The 26,441-nt window shown below is 41.8% G+C and overlaps 1 protein-coding gene across 19 annotated transcripts in view; it reads left to right on the plus strand.

Annotated features, from left to right (window-relative positions):
* The window catches only part of TRERF1 (transcriptional regulating factor 1), a 102,140-nt gene that overhangs the window by 61,485 nt on the left and 14,214 nt on the right, over nucleotides 1-26,441 (plus strand). For 7 of the 19 annotated variants that reach the window (XM_058165267.1, XM_058165271.1, XM_058165270.1 and 4 more), the window contains 8 exons: nucleotides 9,282-10,859; nucleotides 11,845-11,894; nucleotides 16,531-16,684; nucleotides 19,092-19,346; nucleotides 21,027-21,071; nucleotides 21,858-22,227; nucleotides 23,281-23,347; nucleotides 24,526-24,665. In XM_058165267.1, the coding sequence (XP_058021250.1) occupies nucleotides 9,492-10,859; nucleotides 11,845-11,894; nucleotides 16,531-16,684; nucleotides 19,092-19,346; nucleotides 21,027-21,071; nucleotides 21,858-22,227; nucleotides 23,281-23,347; nucleotides 24,526-24,665 (2,449 nt within the window). In that variant the 5' untranslated portion in view covers nucleotides 9,282-9,491. Of the gene's footprint in view, nucleotides 1-8,580; nucleotides 8,744-9,281; nucleotides 10,860-11,844; nucleotides 11,895-16,530; nucleotides 16,685-19,091; nucleotides 19,347-21,026; nucleotides 21,072-21,857; nucleotides 22,228-23,280; nucleotides 23,348-24,525; nucleotides 24,666-26,441 lie in introns of all 19 variants that reach the window. The other 12 variants (XM_058165268.1, XM_058165269.1, XM_058165272.1 and 9 more) reach the window with 9 other exon arrangements.

Here is a 26,441-nt window from a genome sequence, read left to right on the forward strand (position 1 = left end):
GATAAGCAGCAGAGCATGTAGGGGGCTTTGACACCATCCAGCTGTTTTGAAGGAGGCCTCTGTGATGGGCAAAGGCAAAAATAGTAAGAGATGTTGGGTGCCATACAAACTGGGTGGATGGATGGAGTTTTAAAAGGTGGCAGTTGCAGAGAATAAAGAAGGTGACTTTGACAAATAAACACTCACCTGTTGTCAGACAAGACAACAAAAGCTAAAACATTTTTTAAGTGCTGAATGTCCAGATAACATCTGGAAGCAGATTAGTTACCTCCCTAATTCACAGAATTTCAAGAAGGAGGAGAAGGCACTGCACAGCAAAATCAGACTCAAAAGATTATATTAGAGTAATCAGTTCCAATAAAAATATTTGTAGACATCCTGCGGAGTTGATTTCTTGGTGTGGTCTACATAATAGGGCTCACAAAGCTAAGCTAGGGTGTCAACACAGTTGTTATAAACAAACTCTGCAAGATACAAATCCAGCCTTGAGATTAACAGAGATATGAAAAAAAAAATCTCATGATGGCATTTTTTTCTTTCAATCAACTGTGAATAATGGATTGAGGACAGGTGCTGTGTAACATCTAGCAATTGAAATCGGGCATCAGAAAGCTGATACTGGCCCACTCCCCTGTTGAGTGGAGGTGACACCAATACTTATCACTTTAAATCACTTTAAAAGATCTCATTTGTCTTCTCTGAATATATAACCTGAATATTGGATTTAATCAATATTTGGAAATCATAATTGTAGTTCTTTCTCCGCATTTAATGATACCTGGATCTGGAGTAAAGGTAAAGGTTCCCCTCACACATATGTTCTAGTCGTTCCAGACTCTAGGGGGCAATGCTCAGGGGTGAAATCTAAAAATTTCCCCTACTGGTTCTGTGGGTGTGGCTTAATTGGTGGGCGTGCCTTGGTGGTCAGATGACTGGGTGGACGTGGCCAATAACAATAAATAATAAAAATAATAAAGTATACAAAACAAGAGGTACCAAAAACCAACTTTCACACTTTACACACACACAAAACAACACAGCTGACTCACACACAATGTAAAAGCAGCTGCACTTCACCCAAAATGGTCCCTGCAACAAGCGGGAACCTCACAGCCACAAAAAGCTCAAAAATCAACTTTCACACTTTACACACACACACAACACAACACAACTGACACACACAATGTAAAAGCAGCTGCACTTCACCCAGAATGGCCCCTGCAACAAGCAGGAACCTCATACAGCTACAAAAAGCTCAAAAACCAACTTTCACACTTTATACACACACAACACAACACAACTGACTCACACACACATATGCCACATACAGCTTTGTGAGATTTTGTGTGTTTGTGTAGTTAGAGTGAAACACTACAGAAACACACCAAATCTCAGAAAGCTGCACAAATATTTTATTTTATTTATATATTTTAGATCAGGGGTCTCCAACCTCAGTAACTTTAAAGTTTGTGGACTTCAACTCCCAGAGTTCCTCAGCCAGGAAAACTGGCTGAGGAACTCTGGGAGTTTAAGTCCACAAGCCTTAAAGTTACTAAGGTTGGAGACCCCTGTTTTAGATAAAAGCAGCTAAATTTAAAACTTCCTTAACTTTAAATTGCTGTCTAAAAAAACCCAACTCCTTAAAAAAAACCAATTAGCTATTTTTAATAGTTGGTCACCGAGGAGATGGATTGCAGGCAGGCAGATTCAGTTGCTAGCTGATGCAACTGATTGCAGCAGCCAAAGCAAAGCAAGGCTTTGCGAGCCCGAAAGGAGCAATTATAGGCAAGTGGGGATGGGGCGATTGGGTGGGCATGGGCATGGGCTATTGTAAGAGGTTATAAAAAAGTGATTTTAAAAGCCTGTGATGATGAGGCAACTCAGCTGAGATTGCCAGAGGAAAAAAAGATTTAAAAAGGCTTCTCTGACGATCCCAGATGAAGTTGCCTGATCGCAGCCCAGAACTTCTTAAAAGGATTGTTTTAATGACCTCTTCGGCTGAAGAGATTGTAGAAAACATGTTTTTTAAAGGTTCTGGTGATCAGGCAACTCAGCTGGGATCGCCAGAGGAGCCTTTTAAAACCGTTTTTTTTAACAGCCTGTTCGGCCGAAAAAGAATTTAAAAGGTTCTGACCATCCCAGCTGAGCTGCAGGATCATCAAAGGCTTTTTTTTTACCTTTTAAAGGCATTTTTTCGGCTGAAGAAAAAATGCTTTTAAAAGTTAAAAAAAAAACACCTCTGATGATGGCTCAGCAGGTGCAGGGGGGCGGGGGCAGGATTTTTGCGACTGGTTCTCCGAACCACCAGCCGCCATCGCTACTGGATCGGGCAATCCGGTCCAAACCAGGAGCATTTCACCCCTGGCGATGCTTATCTCCGTTTCAAAACTGAAGAGACAGCACTGTCCGAAAACATCTCCGTGGTCATGTGGCCAGCATGACTAAACGCCAAAGGCACACAGATTGCTGTTACTTTCTCACCAAAGGTGGTCCTTATTTTTCTACTTGCATTTTTTACATGCTTTCGAACTGCTAGGTTGGCAGAAGCTGGGACAAGTAACGGGAGCTCACCCTGTTACGTGGCATTAGTGATTCGAACCGCTGAACTGCCTACCTTTCGATCAACAAGCTAAGTGTCTTAGCCACTGAGTCACCGTGTCCCTCTATTTAATTTTTTAAATTAAACAAATTTAATTTAATTAATTAAATTAATTAATAAATTAAATTAAATAAATTAAATAAATTAGGGATCATTAAATACATTAATGGATTGGGATTAGTTTTGTATTATTGATAGCCTTATCACCAGATACACCAGAGCCTGAATTCACTAGCAGATGAAGCAGACTGAATCTCTCAGGAAGGTATGGCATATATTGTAGGAAGTCCAGAGGATGGCTGCTAGGATTAAGTCTTGCTTTAGTTTGGATTTGTTCCTGTCTGACATTGTTAGGGGAGGTTTTTTTTCTGACTTGCCTGCTTTAGAGGCAAATGTAGAGGAACCTGTTACCCAGTTCCTGGATTGTGACTTGGGACAATGTGATCATTAGAATATAACTGCACTGATTTCCAGAGGGAAGCTCTCCATCCCCATTCCCACAACAGAATCTGAAGATGTCGCCAAGTTGGGAAGAGGGGGGGCATGAGCTATTAACCTAGGTAAGAGCCAGGTTTGGACTTTTGGGTCTCCTGTGTTTTGGGTGAAAATGGGTTGGGAGAGGCACGGATAATTGCGGTGGAGGGTCAGCTGTGTATGGTGTGCAGTATGGAAGATGACTTTGTTTTGATGGAATACCGTACTTTTCGGAATGTAAGACACACTTCTTCCACCCCCCCCCAAAACGGGTGGAAACGTTGGTGCATCTTCCACACTGAATACAGCAATTTTTGGCCTCCTGAAGCCCTGCAGGGCATGCAGAGGCTTTGGGAAGCCTGCAGAGTGCTCCTGTGGGCTGGGGAGGCAAACCGTTTTTGCGAAAAACACAGGGGTGAAATGCTCCCGGTTCAGACTGGATCGCTCGATCTGGCAGCGATGACGGATGGTTCAGAGAACTGGTAGCAAAAATCCCTGGCCCCGCCTTCTCCCCCGTATGCTCAGCTGAGCTGCGCAATCATCAGAGGTTTTTTTTGTACTTTTAAAAGCATTTTTTCTTCGGCTGAAAAAATGCTTTTAAAAGTAAAAAAAAAAGCCTCTGATGTTCGTGCGGCTCAGCTGGGATTGTCAGAATCCTTTCAAAGCATTTTTTTCTACAAGCTCTTAAGCCAAAGGGGCTGTAAAAAAATGCTTTGAAAGGGTTCTGTCAATCCCAGCTGAGTTGTCTAATCACCAGAACCCTTTCAAAGCATTTTTTAACAGCCTCTTTGGCCCAAGAGGTTGTAGAAAAAATGCTTTTAAAAGTAAAAAAAAAAAAAAGTTGGCCATGCCCACCCAGTCACATTACCCACCACCACCACCACCAAGCCATGCCCAGAAAACTGGTAGTAACAAATTTTACATTTCACCCTGGCGATGCTTATCTCCGTTTCAAAACTGAAGAGACAGCACTGTCCGAAACATCTCCGTGGTCATGTGGCCAGCATGACTAAACGCCAAAGGCACACAGATTGCTGTTACTTTCTCACCAAAGGTGGTCCTTATTTTTCTACTTGCATTTTTACATGCTTTCGAACTGCTAGGTTGGCAGAAGCTGGGACAAGTAACGGGAGCTCACCCTGTTACGTGGCATTAGTGATTCGAACCGCTGAACTGCCTACCTTTCGATCAACAAGCTAAGTGTCTTAGCCACTGAGTCACCGTGTCCCTCTATTTAATTTTTTAAATTAAACAAATTTAATTTAATTAATTAAATTAATTAATAAATTAAATTAAATAAATTAAATAAATTAGGGATCATTAAATACATTAATGGATTGGGATTAGTTTTGTATTATTGATAGCCTTATCACCAGATACACCAGAGCCTGAATTCACTAGCAGATGAAGCAGACTGAATCTCTCAGGAAGGTATGGCATATATTGTAGGAAGTCCAGAGGATGGCTGCTAGGATTAAGTCTTGCTTTAGTTTGGATTTGTTCCTGTCTGACATTGTTAGGGGAGGTTTTTTTTCTGACTTGCCTGCTTTAGAGGCAAATGTAGAGGAACCTGTTACCCAGTTCCTGGATTGTGACTTGGGACAATGTGATCATTAGAATATAACTGCACTGATTTCCAGAGGGAAGCTCTCCATCCCCATTCCCACAACAGAATCTGAAGATGTCGCCAAGTTGGGAAGAGGGGGGGCATGAGCTATTAACCTAGGTAAGAGCCAGGTTTGGAGATTTAGGTCCAAAGCAGTGTAACACTAACGTTTTGAAATGTGCTACTAAATAGAACAAGTAAGGACTGCAGTGGCTGAAACAGCATTTTTCTTCGCTGAAAAATGCTTTGAAAGGGTTCTGTCAATCCCAGCTGAGTTGTCTAATCACCAGAACCCTTTCAAAGCATTTTTCTTCGCTGAAAAATGCTTTGAAAGGGTTCTGTCAATCCCAGCTGAGTTGTCTAATCACCAGAACCCTTTCAAAGCATTTTTCTTCGCTGAAAAATGCTTTGAAAGGGTTCTGTCAATCCCAGCTGAGTTGTCTAATCACCAGAACCCTTTCAAAGCATTTTTCTTCGCTGAAAAATGCTTTGAAAGGGTTCTGTCAATCCCAGCTGAGTTGTCTAATCACCAGAACCCTTTCAAAGCATTTTTCTTGCTTACCTCTTTGAAATCTTGGTGCGTCTTATACACAGGTGCGTTTTATAGTCCAAAAAATAAGGTAATTAAACCTTGTCTGAAGTTGAAGCTTTCTTCTGTTCGATGGTTAAGGAGATTCCTGGATGGGAAGGAGGTGCATGCTGGGAGGGAGAAGGGAATGTCACGAAAAGAGGTTGTGACTATAGGCAGTTAGGAGGATGACCACTTCAGCATTCCTGATCTTGAAAGCCAAATGTTGAAGTACTCATGCAAACCTATAGAGGAGGAAGAAAGTTCTTCATCAAAGGTTCTGTAAGAACATTCTGTTGGATGAACAGTCTGTCTTTTATTTACTATTGTCTTTGGCAAGCTGAACTATGCATTATACTATTGAACCTTTCATCCCTCTAGGGTGTCACTTAGGTCTGATATTTATATTTATCTTATGAAGTGGCTTACAGTTGTTTTCATGTATACCTTTTAGACCAATCAGCAAAAGAACACTAAATATTTAATAATAAAACATTAATGTACCGTATAAAGAGCAGTATAGAATATCAGTAGCTAGAAACAACAAATTAAGTCAGCCTGTTGAAAGCCTGTAAAATTAAAAGGTCTTTGAAGTTCTTGGTGTTTTCTGACCTTGGTTGTTTGCTTGTAGACATTTCATCATCCCACTAGGTAGCATCATCAGTGCTAGTGGGTGTGGGGTTTGTTCTCTGTTTATATATAATATCTTGGCTTGCCAATGTTGGTGAGTGTGTGATTTTCTCCTTGGTTTTTCCTTGATTGGGGTGTTTTTTTCTGTTTGATTGTTTACCTTATATTAATCCCTTTTTATCTGGCTGATGGCTGTTGGAGAGGATATGTTCTCCTCTTTTGATTTCTCCCTTAGCTTGTGTATCCTTAGCTCTTTGGACTGGTGTGTAAATATGGTATATCTCTATGTGTCTTTGCCTAGCCCTGCATAGACAACAAAGTGTCAGCTAATCCTCCCTCTGGTAAAACATCCCATAAGGCTCTGTTTCAATACATGAAAGTGTTCTTTCTATGTGGCTATAGAAAGAGGCAGGAATGTTTGCTGTACATATACAGAGACTTCTATTGGAGATTTAGGTCCAAAGCAGTGTAACACTAACGTTTTGAAATGTGCTACTAAATAGAACAAGTAAGGACTGCAGTGGCTGAAACAGCATTTTTCTTCGCTGAAAAATGCTTTTAAAAGTAAAAAAAAAAAGGCCATGCCCACCCAGTCACATTACCCACCACCACCAAGCCATGCCCAGAAAACTGGTAGTAACAATTTTACATTTCACCCTGGAAAAACAGGCTCATTTTTGCAAAAACCAGGCCTGCAGAGGCTTTGGGAGGCCTGCAGAGGCTTTGGGAGGCCTGCAGAGGCTTTGGGAGGCCTGCAGAGTGCTCCTGTGGGCTGGGAGGCAAACCGTTTTTGCGAAAAACACAGGGGTGAAATGCTCCCGGTTCAGACTGGATCGCTCGATCTGGCAGCGATGACGGATGGTTCAGAGAACTGGTAGCAAAAATCCCTGGCCCCGCCTTCTCCCCCGTATGCTCAGCTGAGCTGCGCAATCATCAGAGGTTTTTTTTGTACTTTTAAAAGCATTTTTTCTTCGGCTGAAAAAATGCTTTTAAAAGTAAAAAAAAAAGCCTCTGATGTTCGTGCGGCTCAGCTGGGATTGTCAGAATCCTTTCAAAGCATTTTTTTCTACAAGCTCTTAAGCCAAAGGGGCTGTAAAAAAATGCTTTGAAAGGGTTCTGTCAATCCCAGCTGAGTTGTCTAATCACCAGAACCCTTTCAAAGCATTTTTTAACAGCCTCTTTGGCCCAAGAGGTTGTAGAAAAAATGCTTTTAAAAGTAAAAAAAAAAGAAAAAAAAAAGGCCATGCCCACCCAGTCACATTACCCACCACCATCACCAAGCCATGACCACAAAACTGGTAGTAACAATTTTTACATTTCACCCCTGGAAAAACAGGCTCATTTTTCGCAAAAACCAGGCCTGCAGAGGCTTTGGGAGGCCTGCAGAGTGTTCCTTGGGGCCGGGGAGGGCAAAAACTTTTTTTCCTTGCTTACCTCTTCGAAATCTTGGTGCGTCTTATACACAGGTGCGTCTTATAGTCCAAAAATATGGTAATTAAATCTTGTCTGAAGTTGAAGATTTCTTCTGTTCAATGGTTAAGGAGTTTCCTGGATGGGAAGGAGGTGCATGCTGGGAGGGAGAAGGGAATGTCACGAAAAGAGGTTGTGACTATAGGCAGTTAGGAGGATGACCACTTCAGCATTCCTGATCTTGAAAGCCAAATGTTGAGGTACTCAAGCAAACCTATAGAGGAGGAAGAAAGTTCTTCATCAAAGGTTCTGTAAGAACATTCTGTTGGATGAACAGTCTGTCTTTTATTTACTATTGTCTTTGGCAAGCTGAACTATGCATTATACTATTGAACCTCTCATCCCTCTAGGGTGCCACTTAGGTCTGATATTTATATTTATCTTATGAAGTGGCTTACAGTTGTTTTCATGTATACCTTTTAGACCAATCAGCAAAAGAACACTAAATATTTAATAATAAAACATTAATGTACCGTATAAAGAGCAGTATAGAATATCAGTAGCTAGAAACAACAAATTAAGTCAGCCTGTTGAAAGCCTGTAAAATTAAAAGGTCTTTGAAGTTCTTGGTGTTTTCTAACCTTGGTTGTTTGCTTGTAGACATTTCATCATCCCACTAGGTAGCATCATCAGTGCTAGTGGGTGTGGGGTTTGTTCTCTGTTTATATATAATGTCTTGGCTTGCCAATGTTTGTGAGTGTGTGATTTTCTCCTTGGTTTTTCCTTGAATGGGGTGTTTTTTTCTGTTTGATTGTTTACCTTATATTAATCCCTTTTTATCTGGCTGATGGCTGTTGGAGAGGATATGTTCTCCTCTTTTGATTTCTCCCTTAGCTTGTGTATCCTTAGCTCTTTGGACTGGTGTGTAAATATGGTGTATCTCTATGTGTCTTTGCCTAGCCCTGCATAGACAACAAAGTGTCAGCTAATCCTCCCTCTGGTAAAACATCCCATAAGGCTCTGTTTCAATACATGAAAGTGTTCTTTCTATGTGGCTATAGAAAGAGGCAGGAATGCTTGCTATATATATATACAGAGACTTCTATTGGAGATTTAGGTCCAAAGCAGTGTAACACTAACGTTTTGAAATGTGCTACTAAATAGAACAAGTAAGGACTGCAGTGGCTGAAACAGCATTTTTTCCATTTGGTGGTAGGAGGCGTGTCATTTCTCAAAGAAGGCTGATGCACTATTTTCTTCTTTGTTCTCTCCCCCACCCCCCTCAATCAATAGGAAATTGATCCACTGTTTCTTGAAGTTTGCCCTCAAGATTTTGGGCCTTGACTCCATGGGATTATAAAGAAGTCTGCATTGGGGCTATGATTTGTGAATAACCAAGCCCTCCATTAGCATAGGCTGCATGCAGTTAAAGCGATTTAAACTTCCAGAAACAAAGGTATACCTAGGAACATAGTAAACTATGAATTTATTCTTTTGAATGGGTGGGAAACATAGTCTATAGCAGGGGAAATCAAACTGGCATCCTGCGGGCCGGGTGCATCACGCGCAAGCCACGGCCAGCCCAGCTTCGCGAAGGGGAAAAAAAATCACAAAACATCATGTGATAGCAATGTGACGTTGCGAGTTTGACACCTGTGGTCCATAGATTTTATATAACCCCTGGTTTCTTATGTCATCAGAGCACCTAGAAATTGGCAAACCACTAAACACTAAATGAGATTCGTTATTGAGATTTTTCAGTAGGCAACATTGTGAAATAGATATTTAGGCTTAAGAAACACATAACAACAAGATATATTCATCCTTGAAAGAAAAAAACCCTCACCTTTCAGAATCTTTGTCCCCGTCAGTCATGTAACAAACCTTTTACTGGATACTACAGCCCAGCACTCCCATATAGAAAAGTTTTGAACAGTTGTGTTCAAGAGGATATAGGACGATTGTAGTTATAGTCCTTTCTTTTTCCTTTACAGGTGACTAAAGCCCAACAAATATCTTGGTTTCAGTAAAGGCTTTTTTTCAGGCTGAAGTAGAATTCACCATCCATAAAAAAAATTCAGTTCTCCAGAACAAGTGGTCAAAAGAATAAAATCGGTTTGCAATGTTTTATTTTTAAGTTCTCTCAGGACTACAGTATTTGATTGTGTTTTAAATGGTTCTTGCTGAGAGAAAAAGTGCTGAAAATGGGGGATCAGCAGACGTATAAAACAAACCACATAGTTAATAATAGCGAAAATGTATATTACCAGCAGCAGCACTTGAGTCCTCTGGCATCTGCAAACCACAACTATGGAACTTCAGCCATGCATACGTCTCCAGAGTCTCCCCTCTCTCCCTCATTCCCTCATGATGCCAGGGAAAACATATCTTTGAATGTTGGGCCTAAAGCCCTTGGGCTAATGGATTCTCCCAGGCAAGCAGACTGGGCCCATTTGGCATCTGGAAACCATCTCCCAGTAAGAAACAGTCAGCATGTCATGTGGAACCCAATGGCTCAGAGTGAACCGGTTGATGGCTTTGACCATCTCTGTTCCCAGAGCAATGACCTCAGATCACAAAAAATTACCAGTGGAGTTTTGCATAAATTAGACTCTTTTGCCCAGGTGTTTGCTAGCCAAAACTTAAGGATCCAAGTGAACAATGTCTCTCAGCACATTCAGTCGCAACCTCCAGTGATGGAGAATGCTGGTGATAGTGCACTTCGACAGTTGCTGTCTCAGAAACCTGCTGTGGAACAACAACTTGTGTCGAGATATCAGCAGATGCCACAGCAAGTCCATCCCGGATTTGGAAGTGCACAGCAAAAGCAGCAAATGCAGTTAATGCAACACCAGTCCTCTCTTTATTACGACAACCAGCAACATGTTGCCCACATCCCAATGCACTCCGCCATGCACCAGGAACAGGCTCACTTGCAGCAAATGCATTCTCAACATTTGCTACCACCGCAGCTACAGCAAGAGCAATACTATCTGCAACAGCAGCAACCCCATCAAGGACAGCACAGGCTCTTGGTACATGAGATGCAGCCTCAGCAGCAGCAACAGAGGCAGTGCCCCATGCAAACAGCTCAGTATTATCCAATACAGCCTATGATGCAACAGTTACAACAGCAGCAGCAGCAGCAGATACAAACACAACTTCCTCCCTATCACAGGGATACTAGCCAGAAGCCTCTGCACGAACCTCAGCAATACTCCCAAGATCGAGGTAATTCCATGCAGCTTATACAGCTAGGAGCAGTCCCTCCGTATTTCTATCAAGATCAGCAGCAGTCTTTCAAACATTTGTATCCACAAAGTGTTCTGCAGCAGCACCAGCCACCTGGTGATGCCAGTCAGCCCGATCATTACCAGAGTGATGGTAACGCTCAGGCATTGATGGAGGAGCACCTGGGACTCCCTATGGCAGAGGGGACTGAAGATCCACCACCACAGGGCCTGAATTCTGTGGACAGCACAATCTCCCAACAACCTCTTAGACCTTCAACAAGTGTTCAGATGAATAACAAAAGACCTCAGCAGTTGTCTCCCAGTGCAGTATGGCCACAGGTATGTAGAACTTTATATCTTACCGGTACTTTCTGATAACTAGCTGTATCATCTTACAACATAGAGCAGGCATGCATGATAATTTGTGAAATGTATACTTGGATTTCAGTAATATTTTCTGGACAACACCCCAGAAAAATAAGTGGAGCCAGGACAAAAGCTTCATTCAGTATCACTCCCATTGAAATTAAATGTAAGACTATGTTTGAAAAAAAATTAATGTTTTCCCTTTTGGTGCATTAAAAATGATAATTCAGTAGCAGATTTTGGAAGGTTTCGGGATAGGTGGCTTCAGACCTAGGGTTTCAGTCTTTGCATTTTATCAACGACAGTTGTCCAGTGAAATAAAAGGAGCCTTTTATGGCATTGAAATTTATGTTCTTTGAGACAAACAGATACTTCTGTTGGCAGAGCCATTTTGTGAATCCCTAACATTTAGCATTTATTCCAACTGTCCATCTATGATGAGCCAGTGAAACTAGGTTAGATGCTTCTAGATATGATTAAAGAGTGTTTGCTGGTGGAAATCTGTATAAATGTAGATATTCCATTGGAAATTTTAAAATGACTGTCTACATTGGGCATTCTTAGAGGCCTGCCTCCTATGGAGTCTGTTGGATAAGGCCTCACCATTCATTTGGCTAAGATACACAATAACAGGACGCCTTTTTGTTTCTTCTCCAAGAGTTCAATATTGCTTCATGTTCAGATCTGAACTATGCAGGGTAGCAGAGTGATACCTTTAATGCCTTCCTCAATCTTCCCAATATTTTAGACCAGTTTTTTTCAAACTGTGTTTTGATGGGGTTCCATGAGAAACAACTAAGGACATAAAAAAAACTCTCATTCACTTGACTGTGACCAATTTCCTATCACTAGAGCGTTGCCTCTTGATCAAGGTATGCATGTGTAAACTAGGAAAAGTGATGCAGACTAATTAAACAACTTACTGGTTTACTTAAAGTTCTCCTATCTTTTTTAATAGCAGATCCAGTTACTCGATGGCAGACTTCCATCAGTTTCTCCTGAACAGAGGTATAGTTGTGATTAATTATTGATGTCTTCTAAAAATCCAAAATAGTGGCCTAAAAATCCAAAATAGTGTACAAATAATCAATTAACTTGTAAGCAATCTTTTAGACTGCTACATTGAAATATAGCAATAATTTTTGTGGCCGTTAATCTGTGGTAGAAGACCATATGACAGTGATAGAACCTTAGTTGTTAAGAATATAAAACTAGTTGTTAAGAATATAAAACTTAACCCTTAGGCACCTTATGTTTGTTCTATATCTAATCATTTAACTATTCTAGGCAAGCTTTCTAAAGATCATAAGTGATTTTAGATTCAGGAAAGTCCATTTACTTCCAGTCATCTTAGTTGTGATCATTCGTCCTCCCCTTTCTATTCTGAAGCTATGCCTTCAGCTTTTTCCTTCAACTGTATCATGGAAAAGTGTGACAAACTTTAACGGGCCTCAAGCAGGACCATCTGTGGAATTACAAGAGGTCTTCTGATGATGCTGTAGCACCACTGGAAATGCTGATCCAATTTAAGTCAGGCTATAGTTTTGTTATCGTTGAATATTTTTTGAAAGTAGAACTGAAGGCAACTTTTCATATTCCAAACTTTAAAAGCCCTCCCATTATATCAAAATTGCACCAAATTGTACAGGAAAATTCAGTAGTATGGTTTAGACTATCTGAGAGGAATGGTTTGTTTTCTAGAGCCTCTTTTTCCCATAGTTATTTCGGGGGGGGGGATGGGGGAACCACATCATCCTGAAATTCAGCAGCAACATGCCCAGTACTAAGATGTTGTAAGTAGAATTTGTATTTGGGCCACGAGAACTCTTATGTTTAGTTTATACCTGTACATTTTTCGGATCTTACATAATTTTTCTTTTAGAATTGCTAACACAAGGTTTTGGTGCATACATTGTTTCTACAGAAGGCTACTTTGTCTTCCTTCCCAATTGAACTCAGCAGTTTTTCACAAAGTGATGTCTCAACTTTCTCAAATGAAATGGTGCATGAGAGTGAAAGTTCGTTCTCCAAGCTTGTGGGTTGGTTTCTGGCCATTTCATTACCAGGCTAGGTAACATCTTCAGTGGAGTTTAGGGGATGTCAGTGTTGGTGTTCTTCTGCTTATAAGGGCTTTGTGTGGTCAGTGGGTCTTTTGATGGGGAGGTGAGGTCAGGTGAGGATCACATCAGGAATTCCCCGTCTGATGTGACCTCCCCATCCCAAGACCCACTGACCACAAGAAGCCCTTTCAAGCGGAAGAACACTGACATCCGCTAAACTCTGCTAAAGTTGTTACCTAGCCTGGTAATGAAATGTTTGGAAACCAAGCAACAAGCATGGAGAACAAACCTCCATCCTCATCCTATACCTCAGCTACAGATATTCGCCACTCTCAATGGTGCATTTCTTAGGGTGGTCCCTTGTTGAGGTGTGCTTTCTCAAACAAAAAAGTATTTAAAAGTTTTCTTGATACCCAGCCAGATATTTGCCTCTTAGATGGTGGTGTCCTTTTTAAATTAGCAAAATTATAATTTTACCTGTGGATGTTTTTTTTTCCTTTCTTCTTTTTTAAATATTCCTACCTGAAATACAGGATGCTAGTTAGAAGCCATTGTCATCTCTTTAGTTGGCAAGAACTCATGCCCTCTTTCTCTTCATAACTCATGGCTAGAACACCATGACCCAAAACATCTTCTATTGATGTGTGTTTATTCTACTAAAGAACAACCTTTGCACCGTAGCACCTTTGCTCAAAATAAATATCTGGTTTCAGATATTTACCCTGTGCTATGGGTGCTGATGCCACCAAAGAAACTTTTGTGGACAAATTAGTTCAATGGATTGTGTTTTGTGATGCACTTCTGTCTATTTGTGTTGCTTGTGTATTAAAAAATCATATAGCAAAAAGCTTACCTTAAAACATTATGCACCATCAGTTAGTGTGGAATTTAATTGAGTCATTGCATAGAGCAAAGAATTACAGAAAAAGCTTATTGCTAATTTAATGTTTCAGATTTGGTGAATTGATGAAACCATTTATAAATAAAATATAATTATCTGCATGTTTTTGCATTTAGACCTTACATTTTTGTTTCTTTTTTGTTAAATAGGACTTACCAGTTGCTTCAAGGATCTGATTTAACGAACTTCCCTTTCTTTATTATGATCATGACTTTCAAGTTACTTATCAGATCTTATTTTCTCATTACATAATCAGTGTAATCAGTAAAATCGTTTCATTCTTGACATTGAGTAATTAACTTACCAATGTTACCAGTTTTAACAAATCAAATCTTGCCTATTGTTCAAAAGAAAAGTAAAGCTAGAGAACAGCAAGTAATTTAAAACTGTCCTTGAATCATTACAAATTAATTTAAATATTTTATTTATATAAACAAGTAATTAAAACGATGCTTTTCATCCATTTTCTTTTACATACACAGAACCGAGATTACTACATTGTTGCAATTATTACAACACTATTTTCTGTTTCCTTTTTAAATACCGTATATACTCGAGTATAAGCCGAGTTTTTCAGCACGTTTTTTGTGCTGAAAAACGTCCCCTCGGCTTATACTCGAGTATATACGGCTTATACTCGAGTTGTTTTGTTTCTTCTTTTTCACATTATACCGGATGGCAAACTTGGCGGGCTTTTGCATTAGCGGGACGCCCTGCCGGTGCAGTGAGGGGGGGGGCGGGGGGACCCGCCAGCCTTCTCGGCTGAGGGAGGGAGGGTTTCCCTGACCGGTAGCTGCCTCATTTCCCTCCCTCGGCTTATACTCGAGTCCCCAGTTTACCCCAGTTTTTTGGGGTAAAATTGGGGACCTCGGCTTATACTCGGATCGGCTTATATTCGAGTATATACGGTATCCATATTTACAGCATTTGAACTCTACAATATTGTTGCCATGTGTGAATATTGCCTGCTTTGAGCATGATCACAATGTCAACATCCCACTGGCACATTCTTACAGTCTTCAATATCCAAGTACTGATTCTTAACTAAGATTAACATAAGGGCATAAACTCATAGCTGTGTTTTTAAATATAACTTAAAGCTTTTTCAATATCTGTTGTATTGCATGCTTTCAATCATTATTTGTTACATTTCAGTTGCATTTAGATGTATTTGGTTAAAATAGTTTCGCATAAAACCTTTAGATGAATACACAAGTACATTACTAGTATAGACCCTAACGTCAAGTATGCCACTTGTCATGGATGCCAACAAGTTGGAATAAATGACTGCACTATCAAAATATATACCAAGGCTTCCATCTGGCAATCAAATCTGCCACTTTTCTGGTCTTACATGGGCTTTTACATCTGCAGCAAGTGTTGATGACTGAAAAATGGGGCAGTGGTAAGTCATATAATGCAGCAGTCACCAACTGGTGGTCCATGGACCACTGGTGGTCCGCAAGAAAATGTTGGTGGTTCGCAGAAAAATTATTTGCATTTTTAATATTGCACTAAATCAGGGATCCTTAAACAAAAGGCCTGGGACGGATACGTGCGGTGAACGTTCATGTTGCTGCAGAGAGCCTCCCCCTTCGGGGTCTTTTTGTGTGGGTCGGAGGGGGGCAGATATTCCGACTTGGAGTCTGCTTCAGTCTCCTGGTATGGGACGAAGGCTGGGGGGAAGTGCTGATGACGAAGAGCCGGAGGGCCTTGTTCCAATGGGGCTGCATCATGGCCTGGAACTGGCTGACCATCTCAGCCTACTGAGCCTCCGATACCTGACCTTGCACTTCTGCAGATCTTCCCTCTGCTTGGAAAGCCTATGCTCTTAGTCCTCAGTGAGGTGCTTCTGCTGAGCCTCCTTCTCGGTCAGATCCAATTTGAACTGAGCCAACTGTTTTGCCAACTCTTTCTCATGGTGGCTGCTTAGCTCCAACAACTGCTTCCTGTTGGGGCCCTAAGGGGCCCGGGCGGAGAGGCGAGGAGTTGGCCATGACCACCCAGTCACATGACCACCTAGCCACGCCCACCCACCCAGCCATTAGGCAGATCATATTAGTGATCAGCAGGATTTAAAATTATGAACTTAGTGGTCCCTGAGGTCCGAAAGGTTGGGGACCCATGATCTAATGGACCACTGAGTAATACATGAAGAGTGTTCCTATATTTTCAATATGACCCTGTATAAAATTACTCCAGTATCTCTCTTAGTGGGAATTACTTCCCAAGGATAAAACTTTAACCTTGTTGTGTCTTCTCTGCATTTTGAGAACACTGCGCTGAATATTTACCCTGTTATTCTGTAGATGTTTATATCAATACTCGTTATAAATTTAAGTCCTGTTTGTATATTCATTTACCTTAACTTTGGCTTTGCTGACTTTTTAGTACTACATTTCTGCAGAAGTGAAACTTGATCTTAATAGTTACTGAGCCCTTCCAGAAAACACCTCCAGCAGCTTCTTTTAGTATAATATGTGACAGCAAGAACTGTAAGAATTAGGGGATGGCTGAATTAACTATGAATATTTTGTTTGGGTGTTTTATTGGATTCAATAATTTGAGCATGCTGAGGTTTCAGAGTTCACCCCACCCCAACTGTTCTGTATATATTAATTATAATGTATTTAGGAGCATTCTTTCTAAAAAAAACATCTTCTTTCTCTGTCTTTTGTAACAGCAATGCTTGTGATAAAGAAACATACGTTGAAAGATCCGAACCAAAGAGCAAACTGACGTGCTCTGTATGTTTCAAAGAGTTTAAAAGTTTACCAGCTCTAAATGGTCACATGAGGTCTCATGGAGGGATACGGGCATCCCCTATCTTCAGACAGGTATCAATGCTTGTGCATTTCTTTTTGAATATTTGGCCTTCCCCTTTTCTAAAATTTGCTGCTCGTTTAACTATGTCTTCCTTCAAAGACAAAACTTAAACACGAAGTTGTAGCTGAATAGCCCTACATAATTTAGCTTTTTCCAAGCTGGTGATTTCCAAAGGCTTTGAAATCGACTTTCCTCATCCTCTGCCAGGATAAGCTGATGTGCTCAGAAGGCTGGGAATGGTGGCATTTCCCTACATTTCTTGTGGGCAGAAGGTGGACCCCTATGTTTCCTTGAAAACACCTCCCAATATTTATTAGGTGACTTCTCTCCCCAGAAGAAAGGTGCGCTGTTTAACAATCCCGTCAGCTAAATCCTATCGAGTCAAAGGGCCAGTCAATGGGGCTAGGATGAATTCTGGGTCACCAGGGACCCTTTTTGTGCCGTTCCCCAACCAGGCGGGCCAAGCAGCGCTCTTTAGCGGCTCTGGAATGGATGTTGAGGTAACCCGAAGAGGCAGCCTCTTTTCAACTCCCCGCCTTTTTTAAGCGTCCTGCCGGGCGGCGACAGGACGCGGACACCATGGCGCCCGTTCTTCTCCGCTCTTTTATTTTATTTTAGTATTCAATCGGCAGCAGAGGCTCGAGCCTTCTGGGCGCCGGGAAAAGGAGCCGAGGAGCTGCAGCAGCGTTGCAAGAGAGCGAAAAGAGTGGGTGGGGGAAAGCAAAAGAAGAAGAAGCAGCAAGCTTTCCAGCCGACTTGATTGTGGCGAGAATCCGATCCACCGCCTCCTTCCCCGGCCGACAGGGCTGAACTGCCGCTGCACCACCACTTCCCAAAACAGATTTCCAGACTTGGAAGCAGCCCGCCACGAAAGGAGGAGGAGGAGGAGGAGGCGGCGGCGCCGGCTGCTCCTGCTGCTGTTCGCTCTCCGCCCCTTCCAGCGCCTTGGCGCAGGCGAGAGAGAGAGAAAGGAACCGCGCCGTCCGACCGGCTGTGTGTGTGTTTGTGGTGGGGTCTCGTCCCAGCCACCCACCCACTCGCTCCCTTTCCCTCTTGGGCGTGGGCTGGTCTTAGCAACGCTGTCGGCGGGGCCGTCGCCTCCTCCTCTTCCTCCGCTCGCTCCTCTTGCCGCCCCTCAACCCCCATCCCCACCCTCTCCAGCGTGAAGGTCACCTCCTCCCTCTTCCAGGCGGCGGCGGCGGCTCGGCGGGCGCCACAGCGGCAGCTCCGCTTCCCTCCCACCTTCCTCCTTGCTAAAGGGCCAAAGTCGGCTCCCCGCCCCGCCCGCGCGGGACCCGAGCCAAGCGGTCCCAGTCCAGCGAGCGGTGGCGACATGCCGGCGCCACTCCGCTTTCACCGTTCGGCTGGACTGGGACCGGCTTCTTCGATCCGTAACTCCGCCAGGCTGTGCGCGAAGAAACCATTTAAAAGCCCCTACGCAGAAAGCCTGGCGGGGCTTTTAAATGGTTTCTTGCGGCACAGCCTGGCTGCGGACCCGAGCCAAGCGGTCCCAGTCAGCGAGCGGTGGCGGGCGGCGCTCGGCGCTTTCACCGTTGGCTGGACTGCGGCCGGCAATAACTCCGCCAGGCTGTGCCGCGAAGAAACCATTTAAAAGCCCAACTTCTGAAGCACGGAGGAAGAGAAAGCCCTGGCGGGGCTTTTAAATGGTTTCTTGGCACAACCTGGCCAGCGAGCGGTGAAAGCGGGCGGCGCTCGGCATGTCGCTTTCACCGTTCGGCTGGACTGGGACCGGCTTGGCTCAGGTCCGCGCGGCGAACTGCTCAGCCTTGGGCAAATCCCGCCGGACGATCTCGCCGCCTCTTTGGCGTCTCCTGTGCGGGGTTCCCGAAGTACATCGAGGCGTGAACTCGGTATAAGCCGGTAGCTTTTCAGCACAAAAAACGTGCTGAAAAACTCGGCTTATACTCGAGTATATACGGTAATCAGTGTAATCAGTAAAATCGTTTCATTCTTGACATTGAGTAATTAACTTACCAATGTTACCAGTTTTAACAAATCAAATCTTGCCTATTGTTCAAAAGAAAAGTAAAGCTAGAGAACAGCAAGTAATTTAAAACTGTCCTTTCTTTCTTTCTTTCTTTCTTTCTTTCTTTCTTTCTTTTTCTTTCTTTCTTTCTGTTCAGTTTTCTTGTGTTCCTTTTGGACACAGGTTTCCAGTGAGGACATGTTTTTGTAACCGAGGAATCGTGTTAAATCTTTTGTAGCAACAATACTTGAGGCTAATTCATTTATTCCAAGGTAGCAGGAATTTACTTTAATCCCTGATGATAATTCTTTTAAAATAGTTTTTTTTAAAATGCCCTAAAAGTCCCCGATGTTCATGCTGCCTATGAGTATTCTAGTGATGACCAGGCGCTTGAAGTTGTGGGTGAAAGCTTTTAATAATTGTCTGTACAGGAGGATGGGGAGAACCTGCCACAGCAGCACCAGGAGGAACAGCTGCCCTCCGAAGTGGATAGCTTTGCGCCTATCGTCATGCCTGTGTCTGTCCCTGTAAAGGTTGTGTCGCCTGAGCCCAGCAAGCAGGCCAGAGATGGCTGTGCCCTGGTCAAAGACAAGCCTGTCTCAGATGATGAGATGCCTGTCCTTGTGAGGATGATCTGTTCTCCAGCACATTCTCCTAACGCCATCAGCCCGTGTACCTCTTCTTCTGTGAGTGTTCTCTTCTTGCCACTAACTGCGCTGTAGGAGCCTAATAAATCCCTTTGCATTACATCAATGCTTTGAAGGACTTTTCCAGTTATTTCAAAGCCAGTGTTAATTACTCTTCTATAATGGTCCAAATTTTTCAAAGCGGCAAACACAATAGAAAACAACAAAGGGATTTGTTATCTTTAATGTTCTTTGTGCTGGCTTATTTTACTGTTGCAGCTGGCTGAAAGCCAGTTTGCTTTCTTCTTGAAAATGGTCTACTTGTGTGTTTGTGTGCATGCCTGTGTGCCAGAGATTGTTTCCAGAGAATAAGCATTGTAAGAGGCTTGAGACTGATGCTTTCTTTTCCTCAGATAAGCATCACATTTTCTTCAATAAATTACAGTTATAACTGTCCGCTGTCTTAAGTTTAAAATTTGTGTCATGTAGCATGCAAGTCCAGGAGTTGCTACTTAAAGCTGGTGAAACGTAAGAAGCCCTTGACCTCTGCCTTGGATCTCCTATGGCAGTCAGCTCCCAGTTTGAATTTTCCAGTTGGGTTCTCTGAGAAATTATGGAAAACTCATATTAATAAATGTCCATGAAGGGCTTATCTTTATTGGTAAAGACCATCTTGTGCATGGGCTTAGTTCTGATAGCTTGGTTCTGATACATTTATCCAGAATTACATCATTCATTCTATCCTGCTTTAAGCACAAGTTTGTCCTAGAGAGTGGTAGTTTTATTGAATCCAGAGGAACAATTAAATAATCTCGCAGAAGCAGAAAGAATAATGCATGAACTTGACTACCACTGGTTGTTGTTTTTTCCCCATAATTCCTCTTTGGGAAACTGATGCTACATAACCAACTTTTGGGGAAGTGCAGTCTGAAACAGTAGAAGCAGATAAGCTTTCAAAATCTCTACCCTTCCTAGAGCAAGGGTTTCCAACCTTGGCAACTTTAAGACTTGCAGACTTCAACTCCCAGAATTCCTCAGGCAGTCTTAAAGTTGCCAAGGTTGGAGACCCCTGTCCTAGAGTGTTCAACCTAGGGAGTGTTTAACAGAACTTCAGTGCATTGATTTTCTCCTTTTTTGTTATTTAAGTTAACCGCAGCTTCAGACAATAGTTTGGAAAGAAATCTGTAAGGGGGAGGTCCTTTTGCATTGCTTTCCTAAGAAAATTGAACATGCACGCCAGGAAGACAGTTGTGGGGGATGATCCGAGAAGGAGAAACCTCACAATATTACATTCCATGAGGCCAATGTCTGACTTCCTAATGCAGCTGCTTTTAAAATTGTAGGACAACTTTTTAACCAGTTTTAACTGGCTCATTCTTCACTTAATTACTGATCGATCATTATTTCTTGAAAATTAAATGGTGCCTTTGTCCAATCACCCTGTAAATTTATTGTTTCACTTTTTATACGTAAAGGGTTTTGTGAAATACAAATTTCACAACAACTAAAAAAAAAAACAGGCAAAATATGAGCAATAGTAAAAAATAATTATCGTCTATCAACAAAATAAACAGGAAGCAAAATCTACAGCACTTATTTTTAAAAAGTGACATAAATGTAAATACAGGAAGTCATGCATCAGTAAGAAAGGCCTGACTATTTTTAATAATGAAAGTTTATTACAAAACTAAACCAGCGGATGAAGCTGTACAAGTTTAATAATAGTTTTATATTTTTCAGGCTGTGCTGATGTACCCAAAGAGTGGATCCCAGGTCAGCAGAAAGGTCTCTGGTTTACCACAGTCCATGCTAAGTTTAATTTGGTGAATGTGTCTCACCAATTGAAAAATCCCGCCCTTGATATATCATGAACAAACTAGGGCAAGATGGGACAAATGTTACTATATTTTATTCATTTATTATTGCTGTATCCTGCCTTCTGCTAAGATGTGGGGTCACTCCTTATTTTATCTTTGTAATCTATGTGCTAGTTTGGTCTGAGACAAAGCAATTGCCTTAAATCTTCCATAGCTAAGTAGGGATGTAGATCCCTAATCGAAAATCATTAAGGGTTTTCATGGTGGATTCAGAAGATTAAAAAGAGGGACAGGGACTAAAATGCAGCAGTGTAAATAAATAAATGCTACATTCCTATAAATGTCTTCCTTAGTAAATGGCAATTTAAGGGAGGATATTTAAAAGTTAGGCAATCTGGTCTCCTGAGTCAGGAAATTTCATCTTGAAGATAAAGCCATTCTTGAAGCTCTTTGTTCCCGTCACTAGTCTTCACTATAGTTCTGGCATAAAAAAGTCCTCTCTATTGTCCTCTATCTTAAAATGCTGGCAGACTGTAATGAGAGGCAGTAATTTGGGAATTCCTCTCTAAACTTGATTCCCAATAGTAAAACAAAAGTAGATGTATCACTCTGTTGAAGTCAGAATGCAGCACCTGTAAATTGGAATATTCATTTTTTAGTCCACGTTTTGATGTTTCACTGAAAACTTGTATTGGGTTAATTGATGTATGATTGAATACACTTACTATTAAACCAACAACTTTTGTATTTTCAGGAGCCCAATAGAAAGCATCACCAAAGTATCACCAACTCTGAAGAAAATATCAAATCTTTTCAAGACAAGAAAAAATACCGCCACAGACCTGAACCACTCTTCATACCACCTCCCTCCTTCAATCTTACTGCATCTCTCTCTGGGGCTACTCTGTACCAAAGCCAACTTCGCTCTCCCCGTGTTTTAGGAGACCATCTAATTGACAGGACTCATAATCCCCCACCTTATACACCACCCCCCATGCTTAGCCCCATACGGCAAGGATCTGGACTCTTCAGCAGCGTCATCATATCTTCTCATGGTACATCTCATCCCCAGCTGCCCCTTACTCCCCTGACACCCACCCCCCGGATTCTCCTCTGTCAATCTAGTAAGTATGTTGTAGTGTAGTATAGATGTTGCTCACATAAGAACTACTAGTTTTATTCACTTGTGAATAATAATAACGTTGGCTTAAATTGATTCTGCTTTGTACTTCTTATAGTGTTCCTGCACATATAATTACTTTGTTTCAGATGGGTTCACGAAGAAATGCAGAAAATCCATGCATGCTGATTTGGGCTACTTCCTTTATTCTTAAATGTGGCCCAGAAATTGAGTTACAGCAGTGCTTGTTCAGTGACCGCAATTCAGTCATTAAGCAAAGTGATTGCTCAGTGAAACTGTGACCGTATTTATTTCAGCTTTGCTTTGCTTTACAGACCTGTGAAGGTCATAAATGCAAGGGTAGGTCATTAAGTTAATTTTTCATCACCGTGGACTTTCCATTTTTACTGGAATCAGTTGATGCAAAGAACCATGTCCTTGAAGCTAGCAAATTTGACGGCAATGCTACACCACATGGAAACATTTTTTTTTTATCTCATCACTGCGGATACAAAAAAAATTGCTTGCAGTCTTGAATAATTGTTTGGGGAGTGTAAAATAAAATAGTCTTACAAAGTAGTATATCATGCGAGAATCCTGTTAGTAACTGTTTTCTAAACAATGGGAAATGCATATGTAAATATACAATTAAAAGTAAAAAGTAGGTTCTACATGATCTGTTGGTCTGTTTAATAACATTTGTGGGGGTTTTTTGACTGGTACTAGCTCCCCAGGGTGACCTTCCGTATCCACCTCTTCCAGTTATGGAGGAGAAGTCACAGTATCCATAGTCAGGCCTTGACTCAATATATTTGGAGGGCATTTGATTGACAAATGCCTTCATTAGAGCAGTTTTCTTACCACCTGATGACACTTCTTTCAAAACAGTGCCGAAAGGTTACCTGCATATAAATGGGTACTCACTCTATTATTAGGATGATAAATATTCTTTATTTAAATATAATGTTGTTTTCTCTAAGAAAAGAAGGCAGACTTCAGAAACTTGGTTAATGAGCAAAGACAAAAAGTGAAAATTATATTATCATTCTTCTTGCAGATAGTATTGATGGAAATAGTGTTCTTATGACCCCAAGACCTGGAGAACAGACTATTCATATTGAACCGTAAGTCTTTCATAGAGAGCTCTAATATCCCGTGCAACACAAATTGTATTGGTTGGAGTTGGAGGGGAGAGTGTGTGTGTTTCTTTTTTAAAAATGGTCGAGATACAAATCATTCCTGTGAATCTGTCAGGTTTTTGTGTATGCGTCAAGGCCTCATATTTTGCTCATGCTCAACTTGGTTACATTGTAGCTACTTTTAAATAGTTTTCAGAGCAACATATTTAAGTATTATAAAACTGCAGTCCTGAGCTAAATCATGAATTATGACCTCAAATATTGGCCATCAGTGGCATTTTAGGAAATGAAAGCTCAACATGGCTCTGGGTCCTCATTTTACTGAACTTGGAAGGATGGAAGATCCTTGAGCCTGTCAGGATCGAACTCCTGGCAGTGGCCAGAGTCAGCCTGAAATACTGCATTCTAACCACTGTGCCACCACAGCAAATGGTTGCTCCAGAGGGCAAATGGCATGGCAAAAAGCCTCATCTCTTAAGTCCTGTCAGATGGAACTCTTGCACATGGGATCTGCAATCCTGCCAGATTTAATGTGGCAGGTAAATGTAATTCGGAAGAGATGGTCCTTCAAATAAGTCAGGGGTGTCAAACTCAAACTCAAGGCCTGCGGGCCAGATCCTGTGGTGCCTCTGCCAGTGAAAACAGAGCTTGGGAGGGCCGTGCCCCCCCCCCGCTCCATTTTTGCTGGCAGAGGGCTGCAGGAGTCTGTCGCGAGTTATGAGCTGGCCACACACACCCCCGGCCACGCCAACACCCCCCCAAGATCAAACAGAAAGCTGATGTGGCCCTCAATGAAATTGAGTTTGACACCCCTGAAATAAGTCATATTGTTCATTCATGATCAGAAGGTGATGCCCTTGATAGACTGTGTTTTCCTGGCTCCTTTTTGGATGATTTTAATAAAGAACACAGTATGTCATCTATTCAACTTGATTATGTAAGGAAATAATCCACTTTATATGAAGTTTCTGCTTCATTAGTTTTATCTTTGCCACTTTTGCTTTCTGCCTTAATGTCTTTTTTTGCTATACGAGTGATATTTTTTTCCTGCCATTATTGTCTTCCTAAGTCCTTCTCTTTAGGCTCCTCTGAGGAGAAGGACTTAGGAAGGTTCTGCAATAAACTTACATTTTTAATGCTTTAAATATTTTTATTTCTTTGAGGTGTATCAACATTGGCTCAAGATTTCAGGCTGATATCCCTGAACTTAAAGATATAGCAATGGTGGAGACGGAGGATCACAAGGCAACGTTAGTTTGGAAACCATGGCCAGAACTGGAGGACAAAACTTTTCAACAAAGAGGTACTATATATTTATACCAGTAAAAACTCTTTTATACCGGTAAAAGAGTGAATTTTTGCTTTGCTATGTTTTATGTATATCGCCACCCACTCACCAAGATCACTTTGGGTAGGTAATAGGAATTAATCCAAACTCATAGTTTGAAATAAAAAAGTGAGTGTTTTCAGAATTGCTGTCTGTTAGCTTTAAAAATTTAGATTTTCTTGGTACTTCACTGCAAAAATAGAGTTGAATCAAGTCTATGTTCAGTAGATTCTACTATTAAAGAATTGGGAGTAGATAACAGTTTACTCTGATCTCCTAATTTCTGGAGGTTAATGTCAAAGACACCAGAGGAGGAAAGAGAGCCAAGGAAAAATAGTTTTATTTATCCATTTTCTTTAGAAGCAAATCTCCATCAGATCCTTTTTGAACAGAAAAGACCCTTGGATACTTGGATCTGACACATAATATAACATAAAAACCTCCAGTATACATTGAACCCTACATTCAGTGATGGGATTAAAATAATTTAACAATCAGTTCTCTGTCCTAATGACCAGCTTGGTGAGCGTGGCCATGGTGGACGTGGCCAGGGGTGTCACAGGCAGCACTCAGCCTCCTGCAACCCCCTGGGAGCAAAAATGGGCCATAAGGGGGCATGCTGCCACACACACCCCATGCCCCATTTTGGATCTAGTAGGCCTACTTGCAGCCTCCTGGGAGCAAAAACGGGCTGCAAGGGGGCAGCCCCCCCTCATGTCCCGTTTTGGGCCTAGGCCTTCCTGCAGCCTCCTAAGAGCAAAAATGGGCTGGGGGGGGGAATGCCGCTCCTCCCATGTCCCATTTTTGGGCCTAGTAGGCCTCCCTGCACTTACCTGGGAGCCAAAACAAGGCATGTGGGGACTCGTGGAAGGGGCGGAGAGGGGAGGGGTGGGGCCAGCTAACAATTTAACAACCGGTTCTCCCGAACTGGCCCGAATCGGCTGAATCCCACCACTGCCTACATTGTTTATGTAAATTCTTCATTGGGCTATCCTTATACTTCCTAAGTTTGTTTTCTTCAAAAGACTCTATTTACTAAGAATAGTGAATACCTCTATATCAGGGGTGTCCAAAGTTTTTTGAGTGAGGGCCAAATACAGAAAAATAAGCAAAGGCCCGGGCCACGGGGCTGAATTTTTGTACCAGTTCTTTGGGCGTGGCTTATTTTGGGGTGTGGCTTGGTGGTCATGTGGCTGGTGGGCGTGGCTAACTGCTCATGTGACTGAGTGGATGTGGCTATGGGCATAGAAACTACTCAGAGGGCTAAAAAAAGTAATTTTGACCAGTCCTCACACTTATGCCCATTGCAGCATTTTTAACAACCATATCACTCATTTCACAACTGCTTCTCTTCACCACGGTTACAAGATAGGGTGCAAAATGTAAAGATAGTTGTAGGTGTGAGGACCAGTCAAAAGTGTGAGAACCTGTCAGAAATCACTTTTTTCAGCCGTCTGGGTAGTCCCTATGCACAGTTTAGGCTTAAGTATACTATATGTGTGTGAGTTATATATATGTGCATGTGTATCTCTATGTTTGTGTACATGTGTGTTTATGTTATGTTGATTTTTAATGTAATATTTTTAAATATAATTATTCAGAAAGGCATGCGGCTGGACAACAAGCAGTATATAAGCCTAGTAAATTCATGTGTGGCCCGGGCCACACACAAGAGGTGACATATTGACACATGATTACTGTGTGTATTTCTAACTCGCCTATAATGTGAAGAACATTGCTCTCAGTGGGAGC

The sequence above is a fragment of the Ahaetulla prasina genome, chromosome 1 (assembly GCF_028640845.1).
Source record: "Ahaetulla prasina isolate Xishuangbanna chromosome 1, ASM2864084v1, whole genome shotgun sequence".
Lineage (NCBI taxonomy): Eukaryota > Metazoa > Chordata > Lepidosauria > Squamata > Colubridae > Ahaetulla > Ahaetulla prasina.